We start from the raw sequence: 16,973 nt of genomic DNA, 5'->3' as shown, positions 1-16,973 counted from the left end.
ATCACATGGCTGCAGGCATACTAAGGACTGCCCAATATTTTCTTATCTTGTGTTGGATTTGACTGTCTTCTCTCAGTTGGGTTGTAAATCGTTCATGGTGGGGAAGAGCTCTTAAGTTTGTAAAGAGCACTATCAAGTGCTCATGTCAATTTATAGCTCTATAAAAATTATTTTAAATAATAATAAAGTGGAAACCTTTTTAAAATAGATTCCACTGTGATCAAAAGCAAATATAAACTCAAGTCACCACAAGCCAAATGGTAATGAGTTGACCAACTGTGCCATCTAGCCAAGAGACTGGCTACTGACATACTGTACATATTTTCTGTTCACACTGGCTGGCATAGCCTAGACAATCAAAAGCTGCATCCATAACAGTGCACAGCAGAACACATGCAGCATAGTCTCTCCAGAAACAGTTAAGTGGTTACAGTGCATTTTTATTTTACTTTTTAGAATTTCCTTCAATAACTCCCATCCTTCCCTTTCTGTCATTTCTCACACACAAGATCAAAAGGTACAAAATGTCACTGAATGGGAGATTATGTAAAAATGCGAACGAGAGCTTTTCTGGGGAAAAATACAAAACCCTAAGATTCTAACCAGACAATTATAATCCTTAGTTCACTTCTCATTCATGTGTGTTAATGGATCAACTTCCTTGTGTTGCATTTTCACCAATGAACTGATTCTAAAATATAAAATAGTAAAAGGTATTAAATCCTCGCAATTACATTTTTTTGGAGGGGGTAGGGAGTTATGCCTCATTCACTGGATTAAAAGTCTGGATTGTAAACCAAAAAGTTGTTTTATATTTGTTTATTTCTTACCAAGAAATATGCTGCCTTTTTTTTAGTTATCAGTCCTTCTTCACCCTTAGAATAATCTTTTCATTAGCAACACAACCTCACTAAAATATTTCATGACTATTGGCCTTAATTTTAAAATAGTATTTTGCCATATAAAAATGCCATTTCAAAACAACTGAATGATGAAATGCTTTCCTGGGAGCATGACTAAGGGCCTACCAAGGAGTATCCAAACAAATGGGGCGGGGAGGAGCAATTAGCTTGTAACTCATTTCACCTCATCTAATTTTTCAGGTGCTTCAAACACTGTACATAGCAAGATAAAATAAATCAAATGCACAAAAGTTCAAGTAAACGAGCTTGTATGGAAAAGACGGTAAGTGCAATGTCTAATAAAACATTCTGCAGTGAGGCACCAGCAGAACTCTAAGGCTTGTACATTTGTTATTTTTGCATTTAATCTCAAATGAACTATATTTACTTTAATGCAAAATCTATCATTGGAGCACTTAAACATGACCAGATTTCTGCATACCAAACCAGAGTAGGTTCTTCAGACAAACCTCAAAACCTAATAGAAATTTAGACACTGTAACTTCATGCACTGCATTTTTTATGTTCAAAGACTATACAGAAATAAAAACAAATTTGCAAAAATTTTTATTAGCACAGATGAATGATGCTTCCAGTAAAATGTTAAACACACAAAGACAAGAAATGTCTTGTTTTCAGTAACTGCTAGTAAACACTGCAGTGTGCACCTCTGGGAATGAAATAGTTTTAAATAAGATTCACTTATGCTGAATCTGTTACTGTCAAATATAGTCAAGAGAAAACTTTCTTTGGAAATGACAGCATTTGGATTAGCACTGCTCCAATCTAAAAGATAGATATGCTGTACACTTAAATAAGGTCTCCTGAAGAGATACACACTCATTACCCGTTGCTGTTGAACACAACACAAATTCTAGGTCTCCTAAACCAACCCGTGCACTGTTACAGAAATGAAATTAAGTGTCAGAAAAACACTAATAAAACAAACGTCTTTTTTTTTATTAATATATATTTAGTGCAACACTGACCAAGTGCAGTTAAAAAAACTCACAACTGATTACATCAATTAAGGAACACATTAATTCCTTCCTTGCATAAGTGGGCTTTTGTCATTTGAAAGCAGAAGAGTGAAACATAAAGACTGGATATTTTGTGGATTTTTTTTTTTGGCAATCCAGTATCATCTAAGATGTTCTCTTTGAAGTATTAAGAAAGTAAGCTTGTTAAAATTAATGGGTTAGACCTCCAGCTGTTAAATTCACAGCCTTACATTTAAAAGGTATTTAACTTTGCAACTCTTGAATATAATCCTTAAACATACTTCACATTGCAATAAACTTCCTTGTGGTGTTCCTCCACAAAAGGAAAGAAAACAATTGTTAACACATTACTAATTATCAACATTTCAAGAGAAAGATGGCTTAAGTGTCTCAGGAAGATAAAGCAGCCAACTACAAAAGACATTAATGTTTTTGTCTAAATTATCAGTAATATCACTATGGTCCAAGTGTGGGATCCAGCTACAAGATATTGAGGAAAATGCTGTTTAACATCCATTTTAAATCAAAACTAAGAATTGGATTATTTAACAGTGGCAAGAAGAGTCAGCTTGGATTTTGTATTTCTTAGATAAAGTGATAGCATCTTCAATGTTATTTCTGAGAAGATACCCTCTGCTGTGCCATTGTTCTCAAAATTAAGAGCCTCAATATAAAACACAGAGTAGGAAAACAGGAGCTATCAAGTCATCATGTTCTAAGTATATCTCTAACCAAAGATGTTTCTTTTAAACGTCTCCTTCACCTAAGTAAATCTCAAAAAATTCTTTAAAATACAAGGGGTTCCTTCAAAAAGAAAAAAAGGCAAAACAAACTGATGGAATGATTACTACTGGTTGCATTACAGTCCCACTACAGATTAGCATTCTGAAGTTGACAGATTATCTATGTTATTATGTATATAAAGCACTCCAGCCTGAAAATAAGGAAAAGGACATACTTTACAGTAGTTACAAGACAGGCGACAATTCCGCTGCCTAAGAATTAACGTCTTACTCTAGATATTTTAAATATGTTAGAATCAAGTAACAACTGTTTTGGGGATGTCAGATCAGTATTTTCTTTTTTTAATGAAAAATTTAACAACATGAAACTTCTCTTTAAAAGGACAATAAAGGCAGCCCACAGGATACGCAGAAATTCATACTTTGATATAATCAGGTTCTGACTAAGCCATTACTACACACACACACGCACTTTATACACATACATATTTCACAAACAGATTCACATACACACTTATAAATTATACATATACACACATACAAATACTAACTGTACAGTCATTTGTCTAGTACTACAATTTTATATGAATATATAAAAAGCATTTTGCTGTATCAAAATCCTTACTTTGTCTAGAAGACCGCAGAGGCTGGGATTTAATTGTTACAATCGTTGGAAGTCTATTTATTTTTAATCACTCCTTTGTTCAATGCCTTATAAAAATCAGAATTTGATGGGTAGAAGTAACAATGGAACAAGATATCTTACAAAAAAATTGAATTACTATTTTATAATAAATTGTTCAAACACTACTAGATCATTTGTTAGAAAGACAGCACACACACAAAATCACAGAACAGAATAAATCTCTGCTTTGACCTATACTTCTAGTTTCACTCAGTTCCTTTAACACTGCATGTGAAAATTTGAAGAGACCAAGAGTATACTAAATATATTGATCTCGATCTCTCTCTCACACACACACACACACACACACACACACACACACACACACACACACACACACACACACACACACACACACACACACACACACACTTTAAATAATATTCCTGTTACAGGCAATCCCACAAACAAATCTCATTAGAAAATAACAGAAACTGTTACCAAAATAAAAAATTAGCCTACTAACACTGAAAGCCAAATCTGAATTCATGCCAATCATCTATTACACTGGACTGAAAAATCTGAAGAAAAAGAAATGCAAGACTAAGAAAAATACAGACAAGTACAACATTAACTGAAGCCAATAAATCCACATACTTGCTGCATTAAATATTTCAGTATTTTAGGTTAGTTATAGCAATTGATACTAAAAATTTTACCCTTATTCCCAGTCTTGTCGGATATTTAGCATATAAAGCTGCAAATATTTTCTCTCTAACAGCAGATAAAACAGAAGCAAGTGTTTCTGAACAGGAACATTTTTCTATAAAATGATACTGCAAAGCTAATGGCTGATCAGAGTAAATGAAATGGTGCTACTGTCATTCAAATGAAGCCGAATCAGTCAGGAGCAACCTTGCTAGATTTTTACAGATCAGAAGAGTTTAAGAGATCATATTAAATCCAAATCTAAATGCACAGTGAAATCTTCGTTGCAATCTGCAGTGGGAGTATTCTCTCACCATAAATCAGCTCGCTAGCCCAGATCATTTATTAAAGACGTGTATTTCATATCTGCAGAGTATATCACATAACTTCTTGGCAAGGGTAATTGCATTTCTGGTAACTTAAAATTCCTCATGGAAGTTTAAATACCTCCATCAAGCAAACAAAATAGCACCAGGAATCATAGTTTCCCTGCTATAAAGTAAGTTTAGTCAGTGTTAACTCATTTCCTAGTCCTTAGTACAGTACAAGTCACTTTCAAATCATATATTGCTTTTAATGTTATTTCAGCATTTGAAACGCCGCACAGGAAATTTGACAAATTCTGACACAGTAAACAAATCTATTCTCCTTGGTAAAACCTCTCAAATAAGTTAGCAGCTTACTAAAATAAAAACCCACCAAAGAATGTATTGGGAGCTAAAAGAAAATTTGACAATGACTAACACCCGTATCGAGAGAGAATCTAAGTCCTTTTTTAATATATTGTAGAAATGTACAGTTTTAAATAGTTTGCTTGATTAGCATTTTATGTCTTGGCTTGTTCCAAAGACAAGTTTATTACTGCTATGAAATAGTTAAGAACAAAAAGATTCGAAATTAAACATACTGAGCTGGACTTGGAAATGAACATGGGCAACCACCAATGTAAGAGCCACAAAGGGTAACCACATCTATTTTCATTTTCCCTGATTAACACCGGTGTGGTTTTAGGTTACATATTCCTTTGGTGCAAATGTCAAGTGAAGGCACCAATATGGACCTTAGAAATTTCAATGGTGGGGGTGGGGAGGAACAAAAACCAAGAACTTTAACTATTGGCTTCCCAGAATGTACTAATCAAAATTCCATTGAAGTAAAAAGTTTTCCTAGTTTAATCAAATTAAGTAAAATGAAACATACTCAGTTCATCCTGGGCTCTGCAAGTGATCTTGGTCCGGCTTTTCCTAATGACAGTTAGCTCAGGTTTTAAGAGTTATCGGTATTTCTACAGACAATATTAATGTTCCTCAATACTAGATCCCGGGTGAATAGCACAGAGAAGGTATAAAATTCTATCAAGCTTTATGGAAAACCCTACTATTCACCTCACAAAGGTTATTTTAGTATAAAGAACTTAATACTGGAAATATTCCTAATTGATGAGGATATTTTAATAAATCTTGTAATAGGATGAAACTTCCAAATACATAATCACAAAATGTCATACATGCTGTATGTGTACACACGCATGTGTTATCTATTGTTATCTATCCTTAAATTCACTATTCACACAAATAATGATAGACATGACAAACACTCATTCTAGTACGACTACCAAAAAAAAACAGAGCATCAGCAAAGAGTCTGTACGGTCACTGCAACAATTATTCAGACAAGTTGTTTCTTCCATTAGTGTGGGTATTAACTGAATATTTAAAAAGTTGCCTTCTACAGACAGAAAATACTTCAATTAACAAAGCTCTTAACAGTCACAGTACAACTAACTAATCTTAAAAACACAAAAACCACACACACTTTGGATAACGGCCTCAAGAACATGGAATGCTGACTTCAGTGCTCCATGAGCTAGAATTTCTCCATTCACCCTATTTATAACCTCCAAAAGAAGTCCACAGAAGAATCAATGCATGTCACGGTAGTTGTGTGTTACGTACAAAACAGAAGAGGTTCTTTCTGACCCCGATGAGTATAACTTAAAAAAGTTCAAAATATTTGTTAGGGAGATTAAGCTGTACTTCAGAAATATGAGCATTTTAATAATATAACAAAATTAAAAAGTTTAATAAACTTATGTAACCTTTCACACTGTCTTGTATTAAACGTTACTAATGCTTGGCTCCTAAATAGTGATGTTTGAAACCTACATACATTTTCTGTATATGCTCAGCTGGAAACATTTAGAAACCTACATTGTTTTAGGCAAATTCCAGTTGACTAAAAATGGATTGAACTTTAGTCACATGATAAAACAAAACCCCTTTCTTAAATGCAACTTCAAGCACGTACAGATATGATTTAATTAAAAATGTAATACTACTTATTTTGTGACAGGGAAAAGAACTCATCTACTTTGCCTCCTATCATTTCAAAGGATAATTAAAGTGAATTCTCTATTTATCTATATCATTTGTCTCATTTGAAGAATTGGTCCATTTAAACCTTCCAAGGGGTAAAAATGGAAAGCAAAATGAATATATCTAACCAGTGTTATAGAGTTAGATCAATATCTTATTTTATGTTAAGAGGTTTAAGTACTAAAACTTATCCTTATATAGGAATGCAAGTTATCTAGTTTTCCTTCCAGGAACATCAGCACAAGAGGGATGATCTGGCTCTCGTAATAATATTTATGATTATCATTATATGAGAAGGAAGAGTTATTTCCTTAAAAGTACTCGTGACTATCAAACAAGTCCATTTTTTTAAATATCAAACTGTGTGTAGGGGAGTTGTCTCAAACAACAACAACAACAACAACAAAAAACTCCACTGCCACAGTCACATGTACACAAGCTGTACCAAAAAAGTCCAAAAATATTTCACTTTGGTTCTTTTAATCCAATAAATTAAAATCTAAAAAATTTAGTTTCATTTTTTCCCCAATCTGCTTTTAATTAGAGTGTGCCTAAGTGTGTGTATGTCTGACAAGGTAGAACTGACAGGAACTGTGATTTGTGCTAACTAGCTATTGATCCAGTCAGCTCTAGATGTTGTGTACAAGAAACAATAAAAGAGAAGGGGCCAGGAAGGATGCTGTGTGCAACTCCGTTTAAAAATGGAAAGAAGGGCCCCAAACAAACCAATTTATGTCCTTGCCTGGGCAAAGCATGGAGAATGCCGATGGGTTTCCTAGAGTCTGCTGTGCATGCTAAGCACTCCGGCTTCAAATGAGAGTCTCCTGTGCTGGGCATTAAACATGAACAAAGAGACAAACAGTGGGGGCTAGCATTCATGCTTCAGAAAATGAAAGCTAGAAAGCCCACCAGAACTGCAAGTAGGAAGTTATGCAGTTTCCAAACCACTCAAACTCCATTTTCATTTTAATAACATCTCTCTTTACCTAAATTCCAACTTCAATCAAGGGTACGACAGAAAGCAGCTCTTAAGAGGAGACAGTGAATATAGATCTGAACCAGCCTAATGTTAGCAAAATGAACCATCAACATAAAATACATGATACATATATGTGTACAGGATATAATATATACACACACACACGTGCATACATATAGACAATTTTACACATATAGTATGTGGGGGAAGGGTGTGATAAAATGATAAAATGGAAATTATTAAATCTGAAATCATCTTTGTTAAGGAGCATCTATAACTAAAACAGTTTTCCATCCATGTATATTTTTCATATTAGAATTATAATACCCTCTAGATAATAAAGAATGAAAACTAAATGTTGATATTAAACATCAACGCAGCATGTTTTTATATTGACAAAGAAAATATAAAATCAGGCTCAGTGTTTATGTTAATAATGGTAGAAACTTCTTAGCTCTTTTAAAAGATAAACAGGAAAATACTTAGAGACTATGCAACACTAACACCAAACATTTTTGCTGGATTCACCAAAACCTTTATAATACAGAATATATTTTTTTTTCAAAAGTAAACATTGCCACAGCAGGAAGTTCTCTTCTGTCAATATACTTATTTCTGCAAATTAAGTTGAGAACCCCATCGGAACACTTGCCATGTATATTTAAACTTACCCTGCATAATTAGTCCAATATGAAAAAATGAGTTGAGTTCACCCATGTTAACATGGAAATTACATGGCTTAGAATACTGCCAGATCGAAATGAGAATGAATGTGTTATGGGCACAAACAAGTTAAGATTTTAAAACCATCCTCCTAAACACTGTCAAGAAACCGGTTGTCTGCTTCCTCTACAGTAAGAGTTCTGTTAGTTTTAAGTAGCAAAGAGCCACTATTCATTTAGCCAATGAATTTCTAACTGTGTGGGTTTATAGGGGAGGGGCGGTGTTTTGTTCCAAATCTGAGCTGTGGATTCCATTCACCCAAACAGGCAAAGGTTCCCTAAATCACTAATCACCTACCTAACCTACAGGTAACTCCCCTGTTTAAATTCCCGACCAAACATATTTCCTCTTTCGAGTTCACAGAGGAACAACTGTTCCTTTGTGTGTGAAGGGATGCCCAACCTAGTCTTGGAAAGCAACAATCCAAGCACGCTGCTGTTAGCAATGCATTTCCTATTAGCAGGAGACAGGAGTTTATTTTGGGTGCTGCAGCCAGAGAGAGGTAACAATCCTAACGCCCCCTTACCAACCCCGATTAGGTAATTATCTTTCCATATTCAACAGTGCTTCGAGGAACAATGGATGCCGAAAGCCTGTATGTTTTCATTAGAAACTGGCCTGCTCGGGATAGTTGAAAAACTGCAAAACAGGAAAGACGGCCCACCTGACTCAACCTGCCACACAGCCCCTAAGGGATTTCCACGGGGAGGAGGGCAGCCCCCAGCGCCCCTTGCAGGACACCAAGTCAAGCAAGGCGAGTGGCCTGTGCCGGGAGGAAGGTTCCCACCAGGCAAACGTCTGAAGAGAAGCACGCGTGCTACCGAGGTACATTCACGCTCATAAAGGGATCAGACATAGATACCTTCTTTGCTGGGATTCTGAGGCTTTGACTTCTCCCACGGTGCCAAAGGTTTGTCCTCCTCTTGTCCCTCCATCAAGGACTTCTCGCTAGGCATGTACCAGGTGGAGTTATGCTCTGCCATCAGAGAGTCCAGGTCTATCGTGCTCATGGCACCTTTGACGTTATCCGAGCAACAACTGTTCAACTCGCCCTCCCCGTTCTGGCCGGGGCACTCGGCCTTTTTGCTCTTCATGCCCAGCGGCTGATCTTCGGAGATGCTGAACTGCTGCCGCTGGAGCTGGATCTGCGCTTGCAGGATCTCCAGCGGGTGGATCTCGTCCTGGGCCGACGTGCTGGTGGGGGTGCGCACCTGCTCCAGGCCCGGGGTGGCCGGGTGGGCGCCCGCGCCGCCCAGCCCGTAGCCGTCCGGGGCCGCGGCCGCGGCGCCCAGCAGGCCCAGGGCCAGCGGCTTCTGGGCGCCGAGCAGCGCGTGCTCCGCCCGCGGCAGCTTGGGGGAGCCGCCCAGCAGCGGGCTGCGCGTGGGCTTGGCCAGGGCGCTGTCGGAGCTGGAGGACACCTCGTCCTCGTGGCCGTAGGCGGGGCTGGGCTCGTCGGGGAAGTCCCCGCGCGGGGAGCCGCCGTCCGACTTGCTGGCGCTCTGGATGCCGCTGTCCAGCGAGGCCAGGAGGTCGGGCTGCTCGGCCAGCAGCAGCTCGCCGCCCTTGGCCCAGGAGGGCGAGGCCAGCGGCTTGTCGGGCGGGCCCGGGCTGCCCGCGCCGCCGCCCTCGGCCGGCGGGAACTTGTCGAAGAAGCCGCCCGGGCTGACGTGGCCGCTGTCCCGCTTCCGCCGGCCCCGGCCTCGCCCGCCGGCCGCCGCCGCCGCCGCCGCCGCCTTGCCCTCGCCGGCCGGGGCCTCGGGCGCGTAGCCCGGCGACAGGCTGCTCTCGGGCGGGGCCTTGGCCGCCGGGCCGGGGAAGAAGTCCGGGCCGGGGGCCGGGCCGCCGTCGGGCTCGGGCGGGCCCAGCTTGCGCTTGCCCTCGGGCGGGCTCTTCTTGGCGAAGGTGACGTGCAGGTTGGGCGCGCCCAGGCTGGCGATCATGTTCTGGCAGGCGGTGGAGAGCGCGGCCAGGCAGCTCTGCCCGAACACGTTCTCCTTGGCCGGCTTGGCGAAGGAGCCCAGCGACAGCGCGCCCAGCTTGCTGGCCGGGAACTCGGGCGGCGCGGCCGGGAAGGCGCCGGGCGAGGCGCTGGCGCTGTGCGGCGGGGCCGCCCGGCCCGAGGCGCCGAAGGCGAAGCCCGCCGGCCCGCCCAGCGGGGGCGCGGCGAAGTCGGGCTGCGGCCGGCGCTCGGCGGGCGCGCTGGGCAGCCCCACGCCGGCGCCCGGGGACTGCAGCGGGGCCAGGCCGGCGCCGAACGGGGCGTGCACGCCCGGGGAGTGCAGGGCCGGCACGTGTCCTTCCACGGCCGGCCGGAAGAGCAGGCCGGAGCCGTTCTGCGGCAGGCCGGGCTCGGCGGGGCCGCCCATGCGCCGCGGCAGCAGCTCCCCCGGCGGGGGCGGGCCGGGGAACCAGCCGCTGTCCGGGGCCAGGTGCGGGGCCTGCGGCTCGAAGTTGGGCCCCCGGCCGCCGCTCTCGCGCTCGAAGCCGGGCTGCGGCATGTTGCCGACGGGGCCCGCGTGCACCAGGCTGCTCGGGCCGACGTCCGCGTGGTGCCCCAGCTGCTGCAGGCTGGGCTGCCGGAGTCTCTGCTGCTGGTTCCTGGACGCCATTTGCTTGATCATCAGGGCGGCGTTCTGGCGCTGCTGCAGGGCCTGGGGGTCGGGGCCTGCGTGCTGGAGCGGCGGCCCCGGCGCAAAGCTCTCCGGCACCGGGGGCGTGAACTCGCCCGGAAGGCCGGGGTAGGCGGAAGGCGATAGATGGTTTTCCAGGCCCGCGCTGTGCAGACTGTTATTCCAGGACGCGCACCTATCGACAGCGGGGTTACCGGGGAAGTCAAACCTAGGCCTCTTGGCCACGTTCATGTAGGGGGCATCGAAATGTTGCAGTCTTTGATTTGGTTGCTGCTGCGGAGGAGGGTGCTGCATATTAAACACGGGATCAGTATATGGATGCATATTCCTATTCTCCAGTCTATGAATAGGGTATTCAAACTGTGCATGCTGGTTCTGCATTATTGGCCCATTGTCCTGCAAGTTGGGGTTGGGAGTATTGGCTTCTGTTTGCTGTTGCCTAGGAATTGTTGGCGGACAGGAGTTTTGTCTGGCCAGTAAACCTGTCTGTTGCTGCTGTTGCATTAAAGGATGTCTGGCATTAAGGCCAGGCTCCATGCCCACAGACATCTTACGAGCACCTCCAAACCTTTCAAAGAACACACCATGTTGCTGCTGCGGGTGAACTTTGGACATCCCCGCCATGCCTGGTGCTCTGGGCAAAACAGACGTGCCAGGGAAGCTGCCGCCCCCAGGAACTTGTCTGCCAGCACCATAGTGAGGAAGCTGCCCGTCTGACTCGGAAGGAGAAAACACTGGGAGATCAAAGTGTCCTGAAGGGCCATCGCTAGGGTAATTGTATTCCAAAGAATCGACGCCTCCCTGGTTGGGAAGCCGCCTCTGCTCCAGGCTGTGGGAATCCGAGGAGCTGGAGGCTGGAAGCGCATGGAAGGAGGCAGCCCGGTTGGGGGACTGATCCAGTGGCAGGCAGGGTGCTGGCACGGCGTGGTTAGAGGCGCTGGAGTTGTGCTGGAAATCAGGCATGTTACCTGACCTTTGCTGTCCAAAGCCTTCGCCTCCTTGGTTCTCGGCCATATGTTCATATCCCTCCGCAAACGCTTGCTGGCTGCCCATGCTGTTGTAGCTCATCAGCCGCCCTCCATGCAAGCAGGAGGCGCTGGGCTCGGACCCAAAGTTGCCGCTGAAGTGCGGGTGATGCTGGTGCGGGTGGTGGGTGGTGGGATGACCGTGGTGAGGCTGCTGGTTGCCGAAAAAGCCATGAAGCGGCTGAGCCTGCATCCCCCCTGCATGCAGCTCCGAGTGGCCCCGGGCATGGAAGCCGTACGCTTCCCCAGTCATGTTCATGCCCAGGATGGGAGGCTCGGCCAGGGCGCTGATGGCCGGGTCCGCGGGGCCCCCAGAGTGGAAAGTTGCCGATTTGAAGTGGGAGTTCATGGTCAGTCCGGCCTGGGTAAAGTTTCTTTCTCCTTGTCCGGCGTTTCTGCTGCTCATCTGCGGCTCAAACTGCTCCAGCCCAAACATACTTCTGGGGATCAGTTGGGCATGGCACCCCGGTGCGCGACTCGGACCGGCTCCCCCAGGAGCGCGCTCGGAACCGCAGCGAGCGGGAGCACCCAAGTCACGGTGTCCCTGCGGCAGGCAGCGGCGGGGCGAGCCGGGTCCCCAGGGAGCTGTCCCCGCGCTCACATCTTGCGGGGCAGGTGGCCAGGGCGTGGGGGCGCTGAGCGGGGATGCGCTCGGGCGGGGCGGGCACGGAGAAACAGGCAGCGTCAGCCCCGGCTTCCAAACAAAGTTCCAGGGAATGAAACCGGTCCGCCTGGGTGCGGGCCTCCGCCCCACGCAGCCCGGGGCTCTCCGAGCGGCCGCGGCACTTACGCCTGGGAGTGCCCCGCTCCCTCACACCTGGTGCGGCGGCCGGCGGGGCTCGGCTCCGCAGCTCATCGGCTCCAGTCCCCGGGAGCTCCGCTCCGCATCGCCGGGCTGCAGAGGCGGGTCGCGGCGGGCTCTGCGTGCCGGGCGCACGGGATCCGCGGGGCGCGCCGAGGGTCCCGTCGGCCGCAGGCGGTGCGGGGTGCCCGGCTCGGGGCGCTGCAGGGTCTCCGCTCCCCTCTCTCCCGCTCCCTCTCTCACCCAGAGCTGGAGAAACAGCAACAAGTTTTGCATTTCAGCAATCAATTCCAGCCATTAGCGCTGCACCAATGGCGGGACGCCTGCTCCGGCCCGGGGCGGGGCTCCTCGTTAAGGTGGCGCCTTCCCCTCGCTCCGCCGCCCCTGGCAGCCGGGCTCTGCTGCGCTCGGTGCCCGTCACCTTCCTACCCGCCGCGCCGCTCGGCATTTAACTCCCTCCTCTCCAGCCCCGTTGCAAACTAGGCCATCAACAAATGTCGGCCTGAAAGCGGGTCCTTTGTTAGCGCCTGCAACTCGCGGCGGCTCCGCGCAGAGGACCGGACGGGACGGGACCGGCGGCCCGAGGGGAGCGCAGGGCTCTCCGCTGGGCGCAGGCGGGCGGTGCGCGCTCTGGCGCCGATTCCCGTGTAAACAGTGCGCGGCCGGGCCGGCCGGATCCCAGGCGGGCAGTCAAAGCACACCCCGGCTGGCAGGAGCCGTTGGTGTTAAAGACTTTTTGACATCCCAGCTGAAGTGCACCGTCTCGGCAGCGGTTTGCCGTGGTCATGCCCTGGCTCCTCGCGGCGGTGCAGGGGTGTACGTGCCATGTTCACACAGAGCTCACACACGTTTGCCTTTGCTCCGCGAGGCGCGGGGCGAGCGCTGCCTGCCAGGGCTATCGCCTTTCGGGCCGCGGGGAGTGGTTCTGGTGAGGGTAAGTTTTCCGGGTGAGCCTGAACTCCCCCAACGCGCCTCAACAACTGTTCCCATTTCCCGTCCCAAAGGCTCAGCTCTGCATCCGGCCGCTGCCGCGGGCCGGGGCTCAGGGCAGCGCCGCCTCCCTTTTCCCCACTCGTTTGTCAGTTTGCCACGGCAGAGGACTGCAAAGGGCCGGGGGGGGGGGATCTATTGCTCGCTGCTGTCCTCAGGGACCTGGGCTGAGGGACAACAGAAATCCGTTCTGAGCACAAGGCTCAGCCAGTGCAAGGTACAGGCTGCATATTTTATTCCTGGTCTTCAGTCCTACACCTTGCTTCAAGCGTTGCGCGAAGTGCGAGTGTGTCGAAGCAAGATTTCTGTTGTAACATTGATAGTGTTTTTTATTATTATTATCATTCAAAGTAATGGCCAGACAGCCAAACCTCCTTAAGAGATCAATTAGTCTAGCGGGGCCAGGAGAGGAATTGGGTTGTGATACCAAAATCAATAAGTGTAATTTAATATCTGCTCTGCTCTTTATGAAATATTTATCCCAATAATCTTAGTTAAAATGTTTAGCTCTTTCGGCTCCCCACGGGGGCTGAACCCCCCGCAATTCGAAGTTTGCAAAAGGGTGGACAACCTTGAAATCAGGTAGTTAAAAGGGATCTTGGCAAACGGGTACATTAAAAAAAACTCAATTACAATTACGCTAACTCATTTAAATATAAATAAAACTATTACATAGAAACTCCGTTTAAACATGTGTTTAAGGTCGGTGAAGGTCCGTTCCGTTCCACTTTTTTCAAAACTGCGCATCAAATAAATGTTTTACAGAAATTATTCTCAACCCAGGTCTTTTTCCATTTAGACTTGAACCGAACAGGCAAGCCTACAGCCGGGATGGTAGGAGCTATCCAGTTCTCCCCATCATACTCTGCTCCTTAAAGTGGGATTAAACTGAATCCAAAGGTTTAAAAATATTGGGAGAAACTCCTCCCGCCTTTGTGGATACGCACTGGGCAACGGGAGAACGTCAAGCGCCAGCATTTCCAAAGGAAAATACTGCTACTTTTTTAAAATCCTTGGATTTAGAAATAAACTACAACTATAAGGCAATTCAGGTGTTCGCATTTTCTAGATGTCAATAGATTTAAAAAAATAAAAATGAAAATTACTCCCACCAAAAAAATGAGATCTATAAATAAGCGGCCAAGAAGAAGTATTTGTATATGGCAGTAGAGTTTTAAAAGGATTTTTCTGCAGGATCAGGATGCTGGGCTGTGATTAAATATTGATTTTGTGTAATTAGTTTTCATGTGAACTATCCTCCTTGCTGATGGCTTAGAGATTTCAGAACTAGAAAAGAAATGGAATTGGACATGGAAATTATTACTTAGCAAAGTGAGGGGGTGGGGGGAAGGAGAGCTGTGAAAGGCCTGGGGTGCGTAGTTTATACCAGAGGATGGGCAGGAAATACAATAAGTAAAGACTGATAGTGATACAAAGGAATAAAATAAAATGGTACCGATTCCCGGGAAAACAGTGACAAAAGGAAATGCCAGCTCCCCAACCCAGCGGCTAATACAATTTAACCCAGTTCCGAACGTTACAGGAAAGGACCAGCAGTTTAGACAAAACATTTCTATTTGGATAAAGTCGGAGGGTCTAGTCTTATTCACCACTGCCTGCTGGGGTAGGTAGGACTGTCCAAGCGCACCCCACTATTCTACAGCAGCGCGGACCTTGACTTGTTTTTCAAAAATACTCTTTCTACGGGCCAGGACTGAAGCCCACCAGAACCCAGCTCGTTAATGGAAAGACGTGCGGCCGCTTTTTTAACCTTCCCCAGCCACCCACTTCTAACCTAATTAGAGGGCACCCAAGTGCCGAGTCTTCTGCTCAGTCAGTTCAGGCTAAACTCTGTCTGCGGGCGCGTGTGTAAAAGAGGGACTGTGGATCTCTCTCGGCTAATGTCTGTATGAGACTGAATTTCTAGTAGCAATTGCGTTGCTGGGATGGCTTCTTTGAAACAGACACATTGCCCCCTAGTGCACAGATGCACACAAATCCCAACCCGAGTGTGAGAGAAGAGAGACAAATCCTGCAGGAGAAAAGATATGAATGAAACACGGATCTCTCATTAGTTTCAACCTTCTCCTGTTAGATTTTCCTTCCTATACATGGTAGAGTACTTATACCAAGTGCACGATTTCCGCTTCAGTGATAAACAATCAGGCGCAAGGATGTCCAAAGCTGCAACTCGAGGATAGTTTCACAATATAAATCCTCAGCCTCCAATGATTGCAAATGCTGAAACTGAGAAGATTGTAAACTATTTAATTCCCTTTATTTGTGGAACACAGAAATACACTATCAGCACCATTATGAACCTTCGTGGGGCCGAGCCCTGAGCTTTTCCGGCGCAGCAGAACCAGTGGGAAACAGAGGTTCCGCTTCCATTGGACCTAGGCCCGGGCCCATGGCGGGTTGGTTCATGCCCAGGGCCCGGGGTGCGCTGCCTGGTCCGAAAAGGCGAAGGTGCAAAGGGAAGGGCGGACGGGGCCAGGTAGCGGCGTTCAGGCCTCGCTGGAGCAGCGTTTAACGCGCCCCTCCCGGCCGCGAGTTGAGGTTTCCTGCTCCTGCCTGGCCTGATCTTTGTGCTTGTCCTTTGTCTGAGCCCGGCTGCAGCCTGAGAACTCGCCGGCGGCTCCCCCGCACCAATGTCCCGCTAGCAGCGCCGGGAAATACAGGGAGGGTGCGAGGCGAAGCCGGCCCGGGCCCGAGCCTCCGCAGGCTGCTGGGGGAGCCCGGGGGGGAGCCGCGCGGAACAGCGCCTGCAGCCCCCGGCCAGCGCGGAAACCCAGCGCAGGCTGCAGGCAGGAGAGCCGGCCTCCTCCTGCTGCGCCCGAGCAGTCCCACCTCTCCGTCCACACGTGCCAGTTGTGCACCAGGCTGGCGGAGGGCGGGAGTTAAAACGGCCTGAAAACAAACGGCAGCTTTGCGCTACAGGCTGAAAGGAGGAGGCCCCAGCTGGGCCGGCACAGCGAAACCCGCTCCGCTCCTAGCTGCTGAGGACCTGGCCTGCGTTTGCACTCGCCTCTCCCTCTGGACCAAGCCAAGGTGAGGTAGAAACAGCGCCGAGGCCACCGCTCTCCTGCTCTGGAGGCCCAAGCTGTGGGAGTAGATGGTGCATGCACAGACATGCAGAGAGGCGGTTTACATATATAAAGTGCATCCAGCCTGAGCCAGGGGGTAGCTTCTGCTTTAGACAATTTATAGACTGTGGCTTGGTCAGTTTCATGAACTGTCTGAAAGTAGGGCAGGAGAACCATTCCCAAATTACGGTATTTTATTAAGTATGGTGATTGTCTTAATGAATAGTGAAAGTATGAGGCCAAGTTCTAGCCCAATCCCTCTGACAATCTCCATTTCACAGACCATGGCCTTTTCCAGTTTAAACCTGAACAGCAGCACCTCGAGCAAGGGGCATTATAAAGGGACCGGTGAAGTATTTTTACCAAAGAATAGAATGATTTATG

At 46.9% G+C, this 16,973-nt stretch overlaps 1 protein-coding gene across 1 annotated transcript in view; it reads right to left on the bottom strand.

Annotated features, from left to right (window-relative positions):
* Window positions 1-12,502, bottom strand: part of MN1 (MN1 proto-oncogene, transcriptional regulator) — a 47,840-nt gene extending 35,338 nt beyond the window's left edge. Inside the window, exon 1 of the mRNA XM_030583168.1 lies at window positions 8,919-12,502. Coding sequence (XP_030439028.1) covers window positions 8,919-12,147 — 3,229 coding nt within the window. The 5' untranslated portion in view covers window positions 12,148-12,502. The remainder of the gene's footprint in view (window positions 1-8,918) is intronic.
* Between the last annotated feature and the right edge of the window lie 4,471 nt (window positions 12,503-16,973).

The sequence above is a fragment of the Gopherus evgoodei genome, chromosome 13 (genome assembly GCF_007399415.2).
Source record: "Gopherus evgoodei ecotype Sinaloan lineage chromosome 13, rGopEvg1_v1.p, whole genome shotgun sequence".
Classification (NCBI taxonomy): domain Eukaryota; kingdom Metazoa; phylum Chordata; order Testudines; family Testudinidae; genus Gopherus; species Gopherus evgoodei.
The sequence above is the reverse complement of the archived record's forward strand: the minus strand, read 5'-3'. Positions and strand labels throughout refer to the sequence as shown.